Here is a 20,571-nt window from a genome sequence, read left to right as displayed (position 1 = left end):
TCTGCACCTTCTGAAGCACTTTCTGCTCCGGTAAATCACTCTGGGAGCACCGAGTATGCCTCAAATCCCTGTCCTTCTGCAACAGGCAGAACCAACACGATGGACCCTCACAAAACCAGCACGCTCTGTTTTGCAATTCAACCCCTTGGCGGGAATCTACACCCACCCACCCCCCGTCCCCGAGCCATGCAACAAGAAAGGGTCTGGCGAGGCAGAAACATATGGCAGATGAGGGCAAGAGTCCAAAAAACCGGGGCTGGATGTTTGGCTGGAGAAACAACTTGTCCAGAATCAGAACAGCTCTTTGCAAATACAGCCCAGTACGGTAGCAGCCGTGTCTGCGAGAGGTTAGGAAGCACCTTCACAAGAGCAAAGAGCAGCGCCTCACTTGGCCCTGTCAGGACCAGGTACTGGAGCCACCTCTCCCTTATTTTATCCGAGGTCTTCACCCCAACTGCCTGACTTCAGGCTTGCTTTCCCCTAGTTTTTCCCTAGCTTCTTTCTTGCATATGCATTCTTTCCACAATTCCCTCTTGCCTCTCTCCATGTTATGCTTTGGTGATAAGATCCGCTCCTAAACCTCAAACCTGCTTGCAGCGAGCAGCCAGCCAACCTAACAGGGCCAGGAGGAAGGTGTCTGCTTCCCCCCAGCTCCCGGTCCTCCCTGCCACATCCCCTGCCCGGGCGATGCTCTGCACCCCGCAGGGCTCAGTGGTGCAGCACGGCCTTGCACGGCTGCACCCTGGCTCCCTGGCAGCCCTTCCCAAGGTCCTCGCTCTCCCATCTGGATAAGGTTTGGCACACAGGAAAGCATCTCAGAACATCAAGTCGATTCTGCTGACAGGCAGCCTTTTCAAGGAGGGCTCCGCTGTGTATTTCCACAAACCTGGACAGCCCAGGGTTTTTTTCTGTCAAGTCTCCAATTCCCTTAGCTTTTACTGTCAGAAGGAATCCAGGAACAAGACAACATCTCTCCCGGCTCCTCTCCCCAAGGCTCCTTCCATGGGCTCCAGGCAGAAAGTAAAGATGCTTTAAAACCTGGCACACACCTCTCCTTCCCAAAGGACTTCCCAGGGTCACCACATTTCCGTTGCAGCCTGCCAGGATACCACCTGCAGTGGCTGTCCCCAGCAAGCCTCTCCACGACTCAGTGAACAATGTGCCATGCAGCCTCCACGGCTCAGTTCTACTACCTAGCCTCCATGGCACAAGGCACCGGGGCTCGCGAATCCCTCCGGAGCCCCAGCATCCCCCCCTGCCTCTCTGCCAGCATCCTCACTTGCACACAAATCCACTCTCTAGCCCAGGTTTTCCTTCCTTGGAGCCCCTTTTGCTATATAGTTATCCCCCAGTCAATGCCCAACTGCCTCTTCAGCGTCAGCCGTATGGAGCCAGCCCTTGGACAACTCACAGCCCCCCTCCCCTCCTTGGCACAAGGTGAGTTGACCCCCACCCCTAGCCTTTTATTAGAAACACATTATTTGTTATTTTATCTCCGATCCTCCCTCTCCCATCTACATTACTTGCGCTCCGTTATTTATAGACGGGTTTATCATCTTTCTCTCATCCCCCATACAAACACACACAAGCTTTCTTATCCCTCTAATTCCCGCCTAGCCCCCACCCCGCCGACAGAACGGTCCCTTTTCTGTACAGACTGACGATTGTCCAGACAGTGAATGATCATTTTGTCTATATATATGAACATGACGCACGGACCGCATAGAAAAATTCAATCAGTTATGCATGGAGGAAAGGCTTAGGTCCGTTTCCTTGACAACCAATGCCCGGCACTAAATACTTGCATTTTACTTGCCAAATACTACAGATTAGCCAACTAAAGCCTGCTTTCTCCTTCTTAAAAGGTCTAAACATTCAAGCACCGTCCACTCAGCGCAAGCAAGCTAATGTTATTAGACGAGTATCTCCTGGCACACAAAGGGGGGGCAGCATTTGGGGGGCGAGAGGAGGAGAAAAGCAGTCTTGTTTTCTGTCTGAAAGCCAACTGCATCACTTAGCAACGAGCCCGGAGGCCTGCCAGAATTCAACCCTTGTTTGCAGCCTTTTAGTTCGGCTCAGTAAATTACATTTAACGCAAGCTGGGAGGGTCTGGGACGATTGAACGGCTGAACAAACAGCTCCCTGTGCTGCCCACGAGGTCCTCGGTCGGCTCCCGCCGGGCCGTGGGGAGGGCGACGGGAGGCGATGGGAACGGGGAGAGGGGCTGCTGGCTGGGAGAAACTGCCTCTCGCTGCCGAGGTTTGGGAGAGGGGGGCAAAGGCAACAAAAACGGGAAAGGCAAAGGCCAAAACCAGAAAGCCCAGCCACTGCTCACCGGCCATGTGCTCTGGCACGGCTCCTTGGCACACCAGAGCAGAGTTCTCCCCGTGCTAGGCAGCCCCCAGGCGTTATCTTGCTACACAAGGCAAGCAGAGCACCAACAAGCTCGCCGGAGCCATCCCCCGCCTGCCAGCACCCTGGCTTAAGTCAAAACCGTGAGATTAAAACACCAGCACAAAGGTAGATTAAGGGGTTTCTCTGTCCCTCCCTTTGCTAACGGGGATCAGACACATGGAGAAGGGTTGTCCTCGGAGATGGACAGAGGGGATGGAACCGGGGAAAGGGGACTCCCTCTTGCACAGGGCATCTTGCTCCCCGCTGTGGTTTACAGCGTGCCCTTGGCTGGGAGCGGGAGACAAAGGGAGCTAAGGACGCCAAACTCAGCTCACGCCACACAGCCAGCACTGGGTGGCTGCTTCCCCAGGAAACAGATCCTGCAGGGAAGTCCCAAGGACAGATGTGGGGAACCTACCTTTGATGCTGCTGAGAGACAGCGAGCGATCCCGGTCTGCCAAGCTGGGCCCCAGTTTGCTGCTGCTGCTGCTGCTGTTGTCCTTCTGCCGGGCCACAGCCACGGCGATGCCGACAGGCAAGTGCCTCACCTCCACCTCACCCTGGGAGCCGATGCTCTCACGGCCAAAGGATTTGGCACTCTCGGGTCTCTCGGGGTCCCTCTTCAGCTGCTTCGCTGGCTGCTGCAACAGCAGCTGCTGCACTTTGGAGGCACCCAGCTGCGAAGAGTCCAACTTCACGTTGCCCAAGCCCCCAAAGGGGCTCTTCTTGCCACAGCTCTGCCGGGATGCAGTCTCCTTGGCAAAGCTGCCGCTGTACTTGATGAGGCTCTGCATGGCCGACCCCTCGCCGTGGGAGGCGGGGTGGAGGACATCTGCAGCGCTCCGCGAGCCCACCACTGAGGACCGTGGCAAGCCGCTGGGGTCAAGGTAGACCTTCTTGGCTTCCTCCTCTGCCCGGGTGACGTGGTTGTGCTGCGCGGCCAGCACCGCCATCTGCGTAGTAGCAAAGTTGCCCATCTCAAAGGGCTTCCACTTCTGCTCGGGTGGTTTCAGCTGACCGTGGTCCAGGTGCTGCCGGGAAGAGTCCAAAGTGCCGTAGACCTTTGCCGCTTCTTTGGAGCTGGATCGTTGGAAGCGGTCCCGCTCACAGGGTCGATGCTCTGCCTCCGGACTTGGCTTCAGCAAGTCCTTGGAGGCCAGGAACTCCCTGCTCTCCGGAGAGCCCAGCCCCGGCCGGTTGAGGAAGGGCTCGGAAGTGACCTGTCTCTTCAGTGCCATGGAGTTCGCCCTGATCACTGAGCCCTTCTCCCTCAGAGCCTCCATCCTTTTGGCATCGCTGTGGCAAGAAAAGTCCTGGGACAAGAGCGTGCGGGAGGCATCCGCGAGGCACCGCTCCGTGGACGACTGCAGCACCCCCACCTTGCCGAGGTCCTTGTCCTTCACCTTGTTGTCACGGGCCTGTGAGGCGATTTGGATGGGCCCGCTCCGCTCGTCGTAAGCTTCAACCGAAGGCACGAAGGTGGGGGCGATGACTTTGTGCTCCCTCCCCAGCTCCTTGGCCGGCGGGAAGATGGTGTACATGCTAGAATGGACGGGCTGCGGAGGGAATGTTGTGGCCGGCGTCATCTTCCCCGGCTGCGAGGGGTGCGGGGATGGGCAGCTGCAGGAGACGTGCAAAGCACCCACGGAGGGCAGGAGGGGCTCCCCCCGCTTCAGCCGCTCGGCATGGGCGTGCGCAGAAGGCCTCATGTTCTCATCGTGCCGAGCGGGATCCTTGGCACAGCGGTCCTGCTCGGCACCCAGGACCTTCAGCATGGGGTCCCCGCCTCCATTGCAGTTGCTGAGGGAAGAGCTCTGCAGCGGGTTCTTGGACTTGGGTTCCCCACTGCCCGCGCCCCGATTTGGCATGTGCTCAGCCAGGAACGGTGAGAGACGCTCACCGACCTTCACCGCCTTCTCCACCACGCTCACTTTCCGGTCACTGTCGGGTTTGGTGTCCTGTGTGAGGTCTACCACGCTGCGGGGCCGGGGCTCCTCCTTTGGCTTGCCCTCCTTCTTGGCAAAGGGCAGGGACAAATCACTCCGGCATGCCCGCTCCTTCCCACCAGGGTCTTTCAGGCCTTCTTTCGAGCTCTTGTGCAGCTGCCCAAGGTCCTTCTCCCGGAGCAAAGTGCTCGATGTGTGGCTGCCCGCAGTCCTTGAGAGGGGAGGCTGCGGGTGCAAAGCGGACTGGCCCGCGTGGCTGGACAGGTAGAACCCATCTGCGGAGCAAAAGCAAACAAAATCACCACAGGCCTCCAACACCTTCAGTCTTACTCAGAGGTGAGAGGTGGCAAACCAGGAAGGAACAGGTTTCATGGATGTCTCAGACACGGCCAGGAAGGACAAGGGCAGAGGAGACCAGGCAGGTTCCACGTGGCCCAGGTGGGACACAGGACAGCCCTGTCCCTGACGCATGCTGAGCCAGGCGATGCTGCAGCACATGGGGGTTTCAAGGAAGGACCTCGCCAGGTTCCCTACAGCACTGCCACATCCAAGACCTTGGTCCTGCTAAGACCAGGAAACATCCCTGGATGATAACTTCAGGGGGTTCCTGCTCTTCACCCTCAACATCCCAGCATCTCGCAGCTCCAGCATCCCATCGAGCCCAAAGGACAGGGCGAGCACCCAGGGGTGACCAAAGGAAAGGGTGCGCGGGGACGCAGACTCACCTTTCTGCGACTCGAAGAGGCTGTGCTGACCCAGCTGGGCCAGGAGAGGACTGCCGGCGCTGGGGGGCTCGAGGTGGCTCAGGGGAATGTACGACGGGTAGAGCCCATTAGGCAGATGGGAAAAGCCTGCAGAAAATGGGAAACAGAAGAGGGAAACATGTTTCAGCCCAAGCGGCACGCTGCCTTGGAACGAGCCCCGCAGAAGCACAGACTGTTGTGGCTGTCGGTCCCGCACGCGCCAGGAGCAGCGGCTGCAAGGACACACGCCGCAAGGCACACCACACACAGCCCACGGTGGGGAGCGCTGCTCGGGACCCCCGCTTCAGGCACTGACCCCCCACTGCGGGTCTCCCACCACATCCCTCGCACCTCTGCAGGGTCTAACTTTGTAGCTGGTGGGCTGCAAACGCAGCGTGCTGCTTTCTGAGCAGAGCCTTAAATCTGAAGGCTGAATGACCTAACCACCTGGCTGATAAGCTGTTTTATCACCGTTACAGCGACCTGTGGGTGAGGGCACTCCCCAGTATGCTTCCCGAGCAGCAGTAAGATCCTCTTGCCAGCATAGCTTTGCCAATACAGCCCGTCCCCACTGCAGCTGCCCAGCACTGGGTATGGGCTATGGGAAAACACCAGAGCATCCTCCACAGCAGCTCACACAAAACATAGTTTCACATATCCAAAACCAGCATCTTGTATCCCGGAGGAAGGCAAAACACAGCAGAAAACCTGCCACCCATCCACAAGCTGATACAAAAGCAGTGTGTCCCTGAGGCCCTGCTGCCAGCGGTCTGGATTATGTCCTGGATACGGGGGCCCTCTCCAAGAGTGGGCCCCCCAGCAATGTCCTCAGGCAAATAATCATCATCAGGATTTCATCAGTGAATACAATTACCGTAATAGCGGTAAGAGCACAAGCTCCTGGCTAGAGGCAGCAATTCCTCTGCAACACTGCCACCAACCGCCACGCGAGCCCCACGACAAACCCAGCGCCCTGCGAGAACCAGCATCCCAGTCGGCGCCATCATTTCAAAAACAAGGAAAAGCCAGCAGGAGAGCGTGAAGGAGCCAGTCAAGCCCGCTGCAACCCTCCCTCCTTCCCCTCAGACCCCATCAGCAATCAGCTTCCCCCAGGTTCAACAATCCCACTGAAAGCAACCAGGCAACAAGTTTGTCAAGAGTCCAGCATCCAACTGGATCAAAACAACATCACACCAAAACCCAAGGGGAGACAGAGAAGTTCAGTCCCCAAAGCTGCACGTGGAGCACCATCTGCGAGAGCTAGTCAATATTTCACATTATTTAGACAGCCAGGATCTCTTTCGCATACATGTTTGCATCCCGGCATATGTGCCTCACCAACGCGGTGCTCCGCACAGCTCCTGGCCCAGATCCATCGCCCGACAGATCCCAGCAGCATCACCCGCACACGCCAAGCCTCCAGCAGCAGGACCAGGGGAGCTGCTGTGCCCATGAAGTTCAATGCAGAGCCCGTTCCCAGCAGGTGAAACTTGCAATTTAATCCCGTGCAGGGTGCTTTAAAGACACTGAGCATGCACCACATTCACACCTCTCCTTGGTAACCCCAAAACATTCACTGTGGAGGATTTCCAAACACCTTTTCTTATTCCAGGGCTGGAGAACGCTGGGGAGCCCCCAGGAGCACCTACCCTGGCTTAGCTGTGAGCAGTTCCACACCACAGCATGTTTGTCTCGGCCGCGCCACCTCCACCGCGCTGCTCTGGCACGGCTGGGCTGGCACTGAGCCAGCATCTGGAGCAGGAGCAACACATTTCTGAGGGAACGCGAGTCCCATCTGGCGCAGCACATGGTTACAGCATGGCAATCCCCCTGGAGCACCCCATGCCACATCAGCCCCGCGGCCCCGGCCCCAGACATCCCCACGTGAGTCCCTTCTCCCAGCCAGACCTCGATCCCAGCTGCAGCCACTGCAGCAGGCGAGAGCACCTGCATGGAGATCGTGGTGAGACACATCCCACGCTGCAGACACTGCCGTGCACAGGTGCTCATGGCCTGTCCCCGCTCGCAGATGGTGCAAGGACATGAAGCCACCCGCCGAGCTCCAGGAAGGGGACACAATCCGGCCCTGCCACCCAGCACAGGGACACAGGTGCACACAGCTTAAGCTACTGGTACCCCAAAAGGCATTTTGGTACCAGTGACATTCCTGGTCCTACTGGGGCAGCTCCCTGCCTGTGGCGTCTTATCCTACCCAGGGATAACTCAGGGTCACCCCTTGCCCCAAACGCTCTGGGGCTTCCTCTGCAATCAGCTTTATCACATCCCCCCACAGGGACCCAGCCTCAGCCCAGGGCTGCAGGAGGAGGAGGAAGGTCAGCCGAAAGAACAAGAGGACGAGGAACTGTGGGATGACAGTGGCTGAAGGGCAGAAGAAATCCTCTCCAGCTGCCCAGCGTAAGATGAGCCATCACGGAGGTTTTCTAGCTCCTATGCTGAAGCAGGGAGCAGAGCAGTAACAAGTGGTTCTATGTGCAGCCCAAGTTGGGGACAGGTTCAGGTGGACAGGCAGGGGACCCTGCAGGGCTGTGTCAGCCACCCCAGCTGGGAAGCAGCAGCAGTACAACCGAGCTGATGCCACCAGCCAAGCCCCAAAGCCACCTGGCACCGGGCAGCCCTTTCCAGCGCATCCCACCAGCCACGGCAACAGCATTGCTCCTGGGGGAGGCATAAGCCCAGCACTGGATCTCAAAGCACAGCCCAAAGCTTTGCTAGTGGAGAAACTGAGGCATGGGCAGGTGCAAAGACTTGCCTGCATGACCCAGCTGACCAGCAGCAAAACCAGAGAGCCACCTGAACCCCAGCCTTGGGTTTGCCAGCGACACCGTTTTCCCTTGCTAAGTGCCTGGAGGAGAAGCCGCCCGGGCTGTATTTACCTGGCCTCTGCCCCGCCAGGAGTCAGAGCCGGACTCGAGCCACAGCCTTCCCGGGGATGAACCCAATGCAAATCCAACCTCAAGGCAATGCCGGAGCACCCCTTCCTCCGTACAGCCCTCCAGCAGCAGTGCTGACGGGCTGGCCTAAGACTCACGCACAGCCCTAAACTCGCTGCCCCACTCCCCCAGGCAGGACCCGGAGGTGAAGCTGCTCCTCCATGCACTAAGTAGCTGCATTTGCAGGAGGCGGCCGCGGGCAAGTCGCTCCCTCCTTGGATCTCCGCGCCAGAAAGCGATGCCAAGGGGAGAAACTCTACCGCAGTGAGCAACACACAGCTCACCCCAACCATGGGCTGCTGCCAGGAGAAAGGGAGGGGAAAGGGGGAAACCACAACCATCTCCATCTGCCTGAGGCCAGAGCGTTTGCTGAACCAGCGCAAGATCCGCTTTGCCCAGGGACATGCCGACAGGTCTCAGCAGGCTGAGCCACGCTCCTCCAGCCGCCTGCTTGCCCAGAGGCGGGCTGGCATGGCAGCACAGGCGACGAGGTGCAAGTTGGCAGCGCCGCTAGCCCCGACTGGCTGTGCCCCCCCCCTTCCCTGCCAAGCCACGCCACACCAAACACACGTGCCCATCAGCACAGCCTCTGGCCGCCTGGGAAAGGCACCACTAACACAAATCTCACACCAATGTTTTGGCAGCATGGGCACACATGATCCAAAGCAACCCAGCTCGGAGGGTAAAAGGGTTTAAGGGGCACAGAGATTGCCACTCAAGCCACTTTCACCCTGCAGGAAGGCAAGAGCCAGCAGCCAAAATGCAGGTCCCTGCTCAGCTCCCCCCGTGATGCTCCACTGGGTGCAGCGGATGGGCATGGAGGGGACACACGCACCCGTCCCCCTCCTTCCAAGATGATAAAACATACCTGCTTTGCACAATTGAGACATAAATCACTAAGGGCTGTTATTAGAGGAACTCGGTGGGTGCAGATGTGTCAGCCCAGTTGAAAACATCTTCTTCATCTTTGCTCAACTCCCCAAAATGGCATGGAGCAGGCTGGGGGGCGGGGGAAGAGGTATGGCCGGGTGACTCACCACAGAGAGGGGATGTGACTGATGGGGAGATGAGATACCAGCTACCGCACAAACCGCATGCCAAACGTCTGGGGGCCGGAGGTCGGTCACGCTGGGGGAAGCGGGAGGGAAACGGGCCCCACGTGTGCTCAGCCCACTCGGGCTTTGCCCGAAGCTCCCCGCGGGGGAGGGAGCCACCAGAAAACATCGCCGGGCAGAAGTAGGCAGGCATGGCCAAAGCCCAGTGGGCTGCCACGTGCTGCTGGTTGCCCAAAGCTCGGAACCCGTGGGCTCTCCCTGTCTCACCCCCCCTAGTCCCCAGGCCTGAAATTCAGCCCCAGCTGGACGAGTCAGCCAAGCCTGGGTTGTGAAAGAGCCAGGCAGGAGGGGGACATGCTGGAAGGGACATGCTGGAGCTGAACGCACCTCCCCTGTGGACACGGCTCTGGCCAACAAACCAGGCTACATGCCTGATGTGACATGTGCGTGCGCCAGTGCTGGGAAAGCTGCTCCACACCAGCCCGGCCGCAGGCAACCTGCTGGTACCTTCATGGCATCCCCACGCTGCCCTCCACGCTGGCTGCTGACCCAGTGCAGAGGTGACGGCTCACTGGGGCACCCGTGATGGGTCAAGGACAGCAAGCAGGAGCAAAAGACACCCTTCAACGGGGAATTCACCCTCCCGGTTCAGCTCCGTGTGCTCCAAACCAGCCGGCAGCACTGACACACTAGGGAGAAGCAGCACACACAAAGCCTCTGCTCATGCCCTGGGACAGCTCTCAGGTCCGTGCTGTCACCTCGACTGTCACCTCGAAGGGAATCACATGAGGACGCAGCTGTGTCACAGCCCCGCTGGCCCGGACAGGCGAGCAGGCGGCCACACGCACTGTCGGCTGCAAAGCGCACCCTGAAGCCGAGCCCCAGGCATGAGCCATCCTTGCCTGAGAAGCCACAGTCCTGTCACCAGGAGACCGGCAACCTCCAGTGCTCCGGGAGAAGTGAAGTAACTCTCCCCCATTGGCCCCATCTGCCCGTTACGGGTTTCTGCCACTTATGAAATACTCCCAACCGCCGGCCGTGACACAGAGACAGTGCCAGGAAGCAGGCTGGCACCACGCAGCGCTCTGCAAGGGGCTGCGGCCACAGAGGGCCCGAGATGAAAAGCCTGGCCCCGTGGTCCCCCCGGTCCAAGCCCAGAGCGGCTGGGAAACACAGCAAGCCTGTGGGTTTATTCCCTTGGGGTGTTTTCTACTCCGAGCACCCAAGGGAGATGTGCAGCCCTGTTGCCGGCGGGGTCTCAGCTGGCTGAGGTCTGGCACAGAGCAGGAGCCACAGCCGCCCTTGGCCGGGAGCACGGTCACCTCTTCCCCAGTCCAGCTCACAGTGCCTCGCAGGCCGCCAACTGGGACAGCAGTCCATACCACAAACAGCTGGATAAATGCTTACATCCTCATGAGTTGCCTTTCCCCAGCAGGGATGGAGGGGAACCAGGAGAAGTACAAGCACAGCAAGTACTCGCTGGGCACCAGCCCCCCTGGGGCCCCCTCCACCACCGGCAGGGCGGCCACCACACCAGCACCAGCTGTCCATGCTCACTCCCATCGGTGCATCCCTGATCCTGCAGAAGTAGCAGCTTCCAGGGAGAGACTCTTTTAGCTCTCCCTGCCTCCAGCACACACCTCCACACCTCTGCCCCATGCCACAGGGGCACGCAGCACAGTGAGGCACGGCCGTGGCTATTTCCCATGCACACATTTACGGCTGCAATCAGCTGAGAGCCAGAGCGCTGACAGTGTAAATCTTTGCCACCTCCTTCCCTACCTGCCAGGGCAGCTCCAGTGACACCCAAGGCACCAGAGCCACCTTGACTATGCGACGCACAAGACGCCAACAATACGAGCCCTGGAACAGGCCAGGCTGGAACCTAAGTCCCCAGACAAGATGCGCCTGGAGGCAGCAGCAGCCGGTCCCCATCCCTGTCCCCACAGCCCCAGGCTGCTGCTGCTACCACAGCCCAGCACCTGCCACCCCAAAAGCTCACCCTGCCGTATTTACACCCCATGTCATGCTGCTGGCAGTTGCTTCAAAGTCTTATTTTACAGCCTCGATTCTCCACGTCCCCTGAAGGCCTTCAATCTCATCTCCCAGGTCCAGAACAGCCAGGTCAATTTAACTCCCTGTTTAATCTTCTAAGGGCCCCAGCAAGCTCAGAGAAGCATCCTCTGGTGTGTGTGGGGGGGTGTCCACGCTCCCAGCCCTCACCAGCTCAAACACAGCTGCGCTGCTTTCCTTCAGCTGCAAAAATCACTACCTCAAAAGCCAAGGCGAGTTCCCGCCAGCGCAGCACAGCTCTCTATTGTTTCTTTTAATTTTATTTTATTCCACGTGGAAATCTGTGTCCAGGCTGCTTTATTTTTAAGTGGCTCTTGCTCAATATTTACTATTGCTCGCAGCTGCGTCAGCACAGGAACACTGCGCGTTCCTACTGGGTTTCCAAGGAGCCCTCCCGCAGCCATTAGCCCGTGCCGATGCCGTGCCGATGCGTGCTGTGATTTCACTGCCGTGCTGCCCCCACGATGGATCACCATGCTGCCAGGCACCCCGCAGCCAAGGGACACCAAAGCGCAGGGTGTGTGCACAGGGCACGGGGGGGGGGGGTCCCCACCTCTGTGCAATTAAGTATCATCAGGCTGAGCCCTACTGCTCACCTCCTCCTTGCCCAGGAGCTGGAACAGTCCTGGAGATGGCAGAGGAGGAGAAAATGAGAAGTGGTTGCAAGGGCTCAAGGGACTGGTGCTCACACCCTGGCTCTGCCCTCAGCATCTGGCAGACTGTTTCCACCATGCAACAAAGCGAATACAACCCAAGGTACACCTGTGCTTCAGGGCTTGAGGCCACAGCAGAAGGACACCACTGAGATGCCCAGAAGATCTCCTGCAAGGTCACAAGTGAGAAGCCACCCGGGTGAGAACACAGATCCCTCTGGCAGAGGGAAGGTGGCTCTTCCTCCCGCTGGAGGGGCCAGGATAGAACCACCCCACTGGGACCCCCAACATGATGCGCAGCTGGTCTGCACAGCCTGAAACGCGTGGCCTGGGAAGCACCGACCCGGTCCCACAGGAATCCTGACGCACAAACAGTCCAACCAGTGTCAACACTCCTGGGTCACCGCCGGCTGCTACAGTGGAAGCTTCTCTGCTCCCCCAGCCTGAAATCTCCCACCATACTGGATGTGTCTCCCTTTCTGCTGGTGACCCAACAGGGGTCCACCAAAACCTCCAGGCTCTCACTACACAACCGCGCAGCTTTCCTGAAATGGCAAGGAGTGACTCAGTGGGGTCTGCAGCTCCACATTTCCTAAGACGCTGTGTGGACATTAAAAATTAGTAATTTTAACTCTCAGACTGATTAGCAGAATCCCCAGGAACACAGAACCTAGTTGCTAGATTGTAGCCTCGCCCTCCTCTCCTGATTTTCTAGGACAGCATCAAAATGGCTTTGCTCTGGTCCATCCTTCATCACGGTGAAGACCCTCCAGCCACTGGTGGCCAGCGCAGGGGCTCTAGGGCTGACTCTGCTCCTGGCACTGGGCACACACTGCCGTTGCAGGTGCGCCCCCCTCCTTCCTAAGCACAGAAATTTAACCCACCCCATTAAAAAAAAATAATATTATTTTAAATTATCCAATCTCAGGGCAGAAGATGCGATGCAAACAAGCAAGCCCCAGCTCCACCCATGCCGAGCCCTGCCCGTGCAACTAACGCAGGGACACCCATGCACCGGCGCAGAGCCGCTGTCCCATGCCTTCATTAGAAACAAGCTCATTACCCTTCACTGCCAGAGCCAGCAGAGCTACAGGCACTTGGTGGGGGGAGGTTACTGTGGGATGGCACGGGTGCCGGTCCCCACATCACCTGCACCGAGTGCCTGCCAGCAGCAATTAAATCAGCCTTCAAAGAGAGATCCCAGCTTTCCCAGCGCCATTAGCTGTGCCCTGGAGGGAACACGGTCTATTTTCAGCCACAATGACTTAAGACCAGGTCACCAGCAGGTTAAATGGGACTGTGCAGCATTATCTTCCTGCTCTCCCATTGAGAAATTAAACACCGCTGCGTGATGGGCAGCAGCCAGCCCCACGGACACACTCCGGGGCACCCGCCAGAAGGTGAATGCCACCTGCCCACTCGTCCCCTCGGCTGCCCGTTGCTGCCCACGCTGCCCTGGCTGCCTTCCCTCTGCGTGGGGTGGGAGGCCACCACGGGATTGCCCCCAGGTTCATCCCTGCCTGTCCCCCCATCCAGAACGGTAAGGGGTGGCAGCCAGGACAGTCCCCAGTGGGCCCACGCCCAGGTGTGCCAGAAGGAGCCTCATCAGAAATTCTTTACCGTGAGGGCGGCGAGGCGCTGGCCCAGGCTGCCCAGAGCAGCTGTGGGTGCCCCATCCCTGGCAGGGCTCAGGGCCAGGCTGGACAGGGCTGGGGGCAGCCTGGGCTGGGGGGAGGGGGCCCTGCCCATGGCAGGGGGCTGGAACTAGGTGGTCTTTAAGGTCCCTTCCAACCCAAACAATTCTATGATTCCATGATTCTGCAAAGCCAAGCCCACATGGTGCCAGACCTGGGCTGCTCATCTCATCCCTTCCTCCAGAAATCAGGTGACCCAAATACAAGTCCCCAGGCTGGGGACTGCCCCAAGCCATTGGTTTCACCAGGCCTAGAGCGAGGTGGCCTCTCCATTGCAGCTCAATCTGCTCCGCTGAGAGGGCCACCACCAAAACCCAAGCAGTCACCCCATCACTAACATCTGGTGGGGAAGCGGCAGCTGGATGTGGGGTTTTTTTGGCTCCCAGGCTTCTGCCAGGTGCAGTCAGCACGAGTCGGGATAACTCAAAGCCCTGGGAGACGCAGCCTCCATCGCTGCTTATTTTAAAACTTCTTGTTTGAAAAGCGAGTGCCATGGCTCAGCCCCTCTCAGGGCACCTTGTAAAGCGGGGTGGCACTGCAAGGGGAAACTGAGGCACAGAGAGCACAGCACCCTGCTCAGATCTCAACACCACAACATGCATGCTCAGCAAACAGGCAGCAACCACCGCCCAACACGAGGGTCCCAGCAGTAAGAAACACCCCAGCATGGGAGTGAGGACATCACCGGGGACCCAACTGTGCTCGATCACCTCTGGCTTCACGACTCCCGCTTGGATATGGCATGGCCAGGATGGGGTAAGTGCAAGGTGAAGCCGGAGGACCCTCATGTACTGCTCTGTGTGCCACAGGGGCAAACGCATCCCTCTCCCAGCGGCCAGTGCTGACATCCAGCATCTGCAGGGACCAAAACCACTCCAGGAGAAATTCAGCAACGGGCTGCAGACATCTGGGGGTGGAAGAAGGAGATCCACAGATGGAGCACAATCCCATAAGCCTCTTTTCCTTAGGAAACCAGGCTGAGAAGCTCAGCCCGTGCCCAGCCTTTCCTCCCAACCCCACATTCAGCCCTTTTCCCTTCCAGAGGTTCCTCCCTACATCCTCCTGAGCATCAGCCCATGCACTGACAAAGTGCCAAACCGTGAAGCGAAGGGGTCTCTGCGGCCGGCAAACGCCCAACCCCACGCACCTCCCTGCTGCCAACAATGGGAGATAAACACAGAGGCAAATATTATGGCGGTGCGGTTAATTCCTGATGAATTATACAAATCTGTATTCAAACTGAAGCACAGCCCTTGGGCTCTTGAAAAATTGCCAGCCTGGCCCCTACATGTCACAAGGCAGGGACAGACAGCCCTCCATCAGGTGAAGCACTAGACAGATGCCCTGTGTATGTATGTGTGTGTATATATATATATGCACACATATGTGTTTGCACATCTCAACTAGGGAGACAGAGAAGCACCTACAACAATGATTCAAGAGTGACTTTTGCATTTCTCCTTCCTCCCAGCTGCATTTAGCTTGGCCTGGGAAGGCCACTGAGCTTTCGTGTCTTCCACAAGATGGAAGCGCAGGGAAGAAGATAAAATTCACCATGACAGGGGCTGAGAAGGAGGGGAGGCAGAGGGGAGCAGGAGAGGAAAGCCTAAAACACTTATACCGATATGAATGTCAGCCCTGAAGTCGAGGAAAGGAAGATCTGTCCACAAAACAGTCAGAGAGAGGGCTCATCTGATGCAAGTCGGAATTTCCGATCCCACACAAACCCCGAACATCCATTAAAAGCAGCAGAAGAATCACCGCTTTGTGCCGCTAATCTCGTTAGGGAGAAAGCCCCGCTGTAGCGCTGGGATTGCAAAGGGAAACCCCGGCACTCCACACACGGCACACGCTGGGAGCCTGGCACGGTGTACCTGGTGTGCCCGCCCGGTGTGCCCGCCCGGTGGAGCACCGCCAGGAGAAAGGTGTTACTGGGCTTCCACCGGCACCCTGGGAAGGTGACTGCACTCATCCGTACTCGCCTTTCCGGATCTTTACTTGCTGCAGTATTACCCGCTTGGCTCACAAGTGACACGGCATGTGGGATGCCTCCCCACCCAGCACACCGGGACACCAAACACCCGAATTACACACGCCACGCGGCGATAGCACGGGGGCTATTTCATTCACACACCACTACTGGCACTGCTGGCAAGCAGCAAAGAGCCAAATCCCTTCAAAACCCTCCCTCCTAAGCACGCTGGCCATTTCAATTATTTTTTTTTTTTTTTAATTAAAAGCAATTAAAGCAAATGTATTAAAAGCATATTCAAGCCACAGGGAATTCTGCTGAGAAGGAATCAGGGGCAGAAAGGGAAGCACGGGCAATACATCTAACCACCAAACATTTAAAAAGGCTCTTTGCTCGCAGCAGCACGGCAGGGTAAGATGGATGGCGGCAGAAGCAAGAGCAACCTCTGCAGAAGTTGCCGGGGATACAGATCCAGAGAGACAGGGCTGAGCGCCTTAACATCGCTGTTACTCCTCCAAAAAGGCACAATCCCTCCTGAACACACCACGCTGCTCCGAGCCCACCATGTTCGGCTCGCCTGCCTGCATCCAGCTCCCTCAAAATGGCTCTTCAGCCACTGCTACGCTGGCAATAAAATTTACTCCCAAGGTCACTTCAATCCTTTTGCCACTCTTTCAAGTCTCCCTGGATTTAAACAAAACCCAGCCTCAGACACAGCGAACCCTCCCTCCCCCCCTCCTTCCTGCCCATCACCTCCCTGATTTAGAGATACCAAACTGGCAACTACCTTTCACTTCCCATAACCATCAGCGACAACAGCTGGAGAGGAAAAACGGAGCATATTGTGCACCCAACAGCTGATCCTCGCGGCGTGGGGAGAGAGCCCAACTGTCACCGCCGCGGCGCTGCCGTACGGCAGGGCTCCTGCCACGCCATCCTCCCCGGCGGGGACGGGTATAAAGGGTTTGTGTGGCTGCCATCCCCTTGGCAGTTCAAGAGCTGGAGAGCAGCAAATGATAAGCAAAGCAAATAAACAGCAGAGCGAGACGGTGTTTCTCCCCAGCCAGTCCCGATGCCTGCAGACATCCAGCTGTGCCATCCCGGAACGAGGGGCTGGGAGGAAACACGGGAAGAAGGAAACCCCCAAACCCTCATACCAGGGAGAGGCACCACCCTGCGGGGCAGCCACGCCGGGGCACTCCCCTCCCAAATTTTGCTTTTTAAAGACCATCCCCAGCTGGAAAAGCCAGCGAGGGGCTGCTGCAGCTGGACGCAGCGCCGCTCCCTCACCCCAGCGCCGCGGGCAGGGAGCTGGGGGCTGCTCTCGGCTCCTCACCTTCCCCAACCCCGCCTGCATTTTCGGGTGGTTCAGGGCACACCGTGCTCTCCCTTGCAGCAGCCAGGCAGAACAAAGCGCTCCCTTGTCCTCGGCACCTCGAGCAGGCGATGCTGGATCACGTTACCTAACCCCAGCCAACGTCTCCTCATCCCGGCAAGGCAGCTTTCGTGTCAGCACATGCCAGGCTGGCCCCAATTCCCTGCACCACCTCCCACCCCAAGCTTGAACTGGACCAGTTTAGCACACGCCGAAAACACACGGGGCCTTGTTTCAACTCGTCGGGCGCTCACCCCAGCTGAAGGAGGTGATCCGACACCCTCCCGCCGGTCGCAGCCGCGGCTGAACCGCAAGGCGCTCACCTGGAAGGCCGCCGTAACAACGTTAATTCCCCTTCACAATGTTCATTTCCATATTCATCAGAAGATGGTGCAATGACAAGATGGGGGCATATTTACTATATAATTATAAACTAATTTCAGCTTTACCCTGCGTTATCCTAGGAAGGAGATCTAAAATTTCCCTTACGAAAGCCCTGCTCTTCTAACCACGTCTGCAGCAAGATTAATTCCTGGTGATTTCCATTTCTGCAACAGCTGCTGTGCTGGGAAAGAGCAGGAGCCTGTCCCCAATGCCGGGGACCTGCCCGGTGCCCCGTGCCATCCCCGACTAGGATTTCCAGCACCAGCTCATCCTCCAGATCAAATTTTCACCAGCAAACCATTGCTTAGGGCTGGGACTGGTGGCTGTCCAACCTCACCAAGGGGTGGGGGGTGGGGGGCAAGGCTTGCTCAGGGTGGGAGAAGGGCTGCTCGAAACCATGCTAATAAAGCACATCTTTACCAGCACCAAGTATAAGAGGAAGGGCCAGGCTCCAGCCCATTCCACTGGGGAAGGTATTAGAAACCCTAACGCAGCGGAAGATCCCGCAGGACCTTGCTCTGAGCACCTTTACGTCACCACATTGGCCCTTGGCTCCTGTCCACAGTCCAAACCCTGCACCCCTAGCACCAGCTACAGCCACTCGGGATGGTAGCTTCAACAGGGCTAGAGGACAGGATGGATAGTCCTTCCCACCCTTCCTGATGGATAGAGGCATCACCCCACAACCCACTCAACCACCAAGACCTTGGGGAAACCACTGGGACACCAGAGAAACGCATCCCCAGGAGCACACAGTGGGAGACTCCCAAAAATGCATAAGTCCCTTTTTCTCCCCCATTTTATCCCCAGCGCAAAGCCAAAGATACCACTCCAGCCTTGCTCACAGTCTACCAGTTGGCCGCAGTCCCAAGGGAGCTGCAGGGGCATCGCTTAATGGCCGAGCACTTCCTCCACCCCCGGGGATGCCAGGTGTAAACAGGGGAGTGCGACGGGTCCAAGCACATCATCCCGACCCAGCATCACCTCCCCGGGTCTGAGCACAACATCATCCCTTGCCCAGCATCACCTCCCCGAGCCCCATCAGGACAAGCACGCTTGCTGCTCTGCCTGAAAACACGCATCAAAAGCATCTAATTTCACCAGGGCCCCAAAGGGAGGAGAAACATCTCCCCAGGCAGGTCTCCGGCCAGTCCGCATTCCTCCCGGTGTTACGCTGGGAGCCCCTGCCCCGAGGAGCTCCCCACCCCCCCCCTGCGCTCAGCCCCTTGCACCACCCCTTGGGCGGGCAGGGAGGGAGAACCACGATTTCAAGGGCCATTAAACATCGATGGTATTTTTCTTGCAGCATCAAAACGTGACCAAAAAGAGCTGCGTGGAACCGCAGCCAAAATCCCACTGCTGGTCCAGGAGCCCCCCCCCCCCCCTCCTCCCCAGCCGAGCTACGGGGAGGAGTGGGGGCAGCACGGCTCAGTCCAGCACCACATCACTGAGATCCCTGCATCTCCCATCACTGGAGCGATTTTAGCCTGGATGCAGTTTAGATGAGCAAATTGCGCTTCTGCTGGCACCGCCAACGGCAAGGCCTCCTCTGCAAAATCTGCGGGCTCAGCAGCAGCACAATTTTGCCATTATAAGGATGGCTACAGTGGGATTTTGCTGGCACAGCAAAGCTATCCTTGGGCGGGGGGGAGAGAGCGTTATTTTTTCTTTTCCCTACGTTCCTACCTGGCCTAGCTGCCTGGAAAACTTCTCCCTGGGCACAGCAGGCCTGGAAGCAGGAATGGTCTCCAATCCGCCATAGATCCCTGCATTTGAATGCACATACTAATGTGGAAGTAGGAAAGCAAGCAAACCGAAATCTCTCCCCTCTGCCTGACCGCCTCCCTTTCAGGCACTGTTCCTGAGCTGGATTTAACACCAAGTCAGCTCTGCTCATACAGGTGTGTCCCTTTTCCTGGGCACTGGAAAGTGATTCGGAAGCCTAGTTTAATGGAAGAGGTTGGGCACCCTTTTAAACAAACACGGATCTTTCCTGGTAGCCCCCCCATATGCATCCCACCCAAGAAAGGATACCTCAGTATGTGGCAAAAAGCAGGTTTTTATTATTATTATTCTTAGAGAGTCTTTTTTGCATGTGGATGGTATTTGCTCGCACACGGACCCGCTGCCCGGCAGGGACGCGGTGCTGGAGCAGCCCTTCACAACCCTTCACAACCCAGTCTGACGGAGCCTTTTCCAACCTCCCCAAAACACAGAAGCTGCCAAGAACAACGCACCCGGAGCAGGACGGAGCAGAGACCAGGACACTCACTTGGACCCAAAGACGGTGGAGTAGGGAAGAAGCAAAACTATGAACACCCCCCCCCTCCCATATTTTGAGCCGTGGGCTGCCGAGCAAAGCGAGCTACAGCTTTTATGGACGCAGCCGCCCGACTCCATCGATTGCAGCCTCTTTTTATGCAAGGTCTTCCCAGCAAGCTTGGCTGCTGCCAGGGATGAAATTCCACTGGAAACAGTCACCTTTCTCCCCGCCACTCCCCGGCCCCCATAACCCCGCTGCCTCCCTCAAAGACAGGGAGACTGTGAACCCCAAGAGCGCGGGGGGGACGGGAGATGGCAGCCCCGCAGCCCAGGGCTGGCTCACCATCTGCCTCGGTCTCCAGCTCACTCCTCCCTCCGTGCTCTTCCAACAAAGGGGTTCTGTCCCCGGCCCCCCAGCCTGCACGGCGGCGACCAAAACTCTAGCACAGAATAATAACCCCCCAGAGAAGAGCTGAGGGTCTGGGGGTCACTGGACACAGCCCAGGCGTCCACGTTCTGGAGCCAGAACAGAGCCTGGATGGCTGTAAGGAGCCCGGTCTATGAGCAAAATAAGGAGTCGGTGCCGGCGATAACTGGATTCTCAAATATGGCCAATCGCGCTATTTTTACAGGGGCGTATTTATTTTAGGAGGACACTGGGACAGATTCAACAGTCTCTTTCTTCAGCCCGGCGGTATTTTAAGATCGGTTTGAACTGGCTCTATTTAAAGGCTTCACCTCCTGCCCACTTTTCTTAACCCCTTGCACAAGACTTTGCTTTCCACCCCTCCTAAAACCAAAACAAATACAACCAAAAAAAACCCACACAACATTATCGCTGCAAACGCAAACCTACAAAGGGCCCCTCTGTAGCAGGAAGCAATCATCATTTCAAATGATATTGTTAAAGCCATAATAAAAATAATTAAAAAAAAAAATCCCTGCCTATCCTGCTGCTGTGGTAGAATGGAAGTTCTGATTGTTAATTGTACATATTTTTTAAATGCAGTTTAGCCTGGTTGTGAATTGCCATGCCGAAGCCAAGCTCACCGGACGAGCTTCGCAAACG

General features: G+C 57.4%; 1 protein-coding gene across 3 annotated transcripts in view; it reads right to left on the bottom strand.

Annotated features, from left to right (window-relative positions):
- Window positions 1-20,571, bottom strand: part of TNRC18 (trinucleotide repeat containing 18) — a 57,585-nt gene that overhangs the window by 34,550 nt on the left and 2,464 nt on the right. For all 3 annotated transcript variants that reach the window (XM_037383752.1, XM_037383755.1, XM_037383754.1), the window contains exons 2-3: window positions 5,066-5,191; window positions 2,813-4,615 (exon numbers count right to left, since the gene is read on the bottom strand). In XM_037383752.1, the coding sequence (XP_037239649.1) occupies window positions 2,813-4,615; window positions 5,066-5,191 (1,929 nt within the window). The remainder of the gene's footprint in view (window positions 1-2,812; window positions 4,616-5,065; window positions 5,192-20,571) is intronic.

The sequence above is a fragment of the Falco rusticolus genome, chromosome 4 (assembly GCF_015220075.1).
Source record: "Falco rusticolus isolate bFalRus1 chromosome 4, bFalRus1.pri, whole genome shotgun sequence".
Classification (NCBI taxonomy): Eukaryota; Metazoa; Chordata; class Aves; order Falconiformes; family Falconidae; genus Falco; species Falco rusticolus.
The sequence above is the reverse complement of the archived record's forward strand: the minus strand, read 5'-3'. Positions and strand labels throughout refer to the sequence as shown.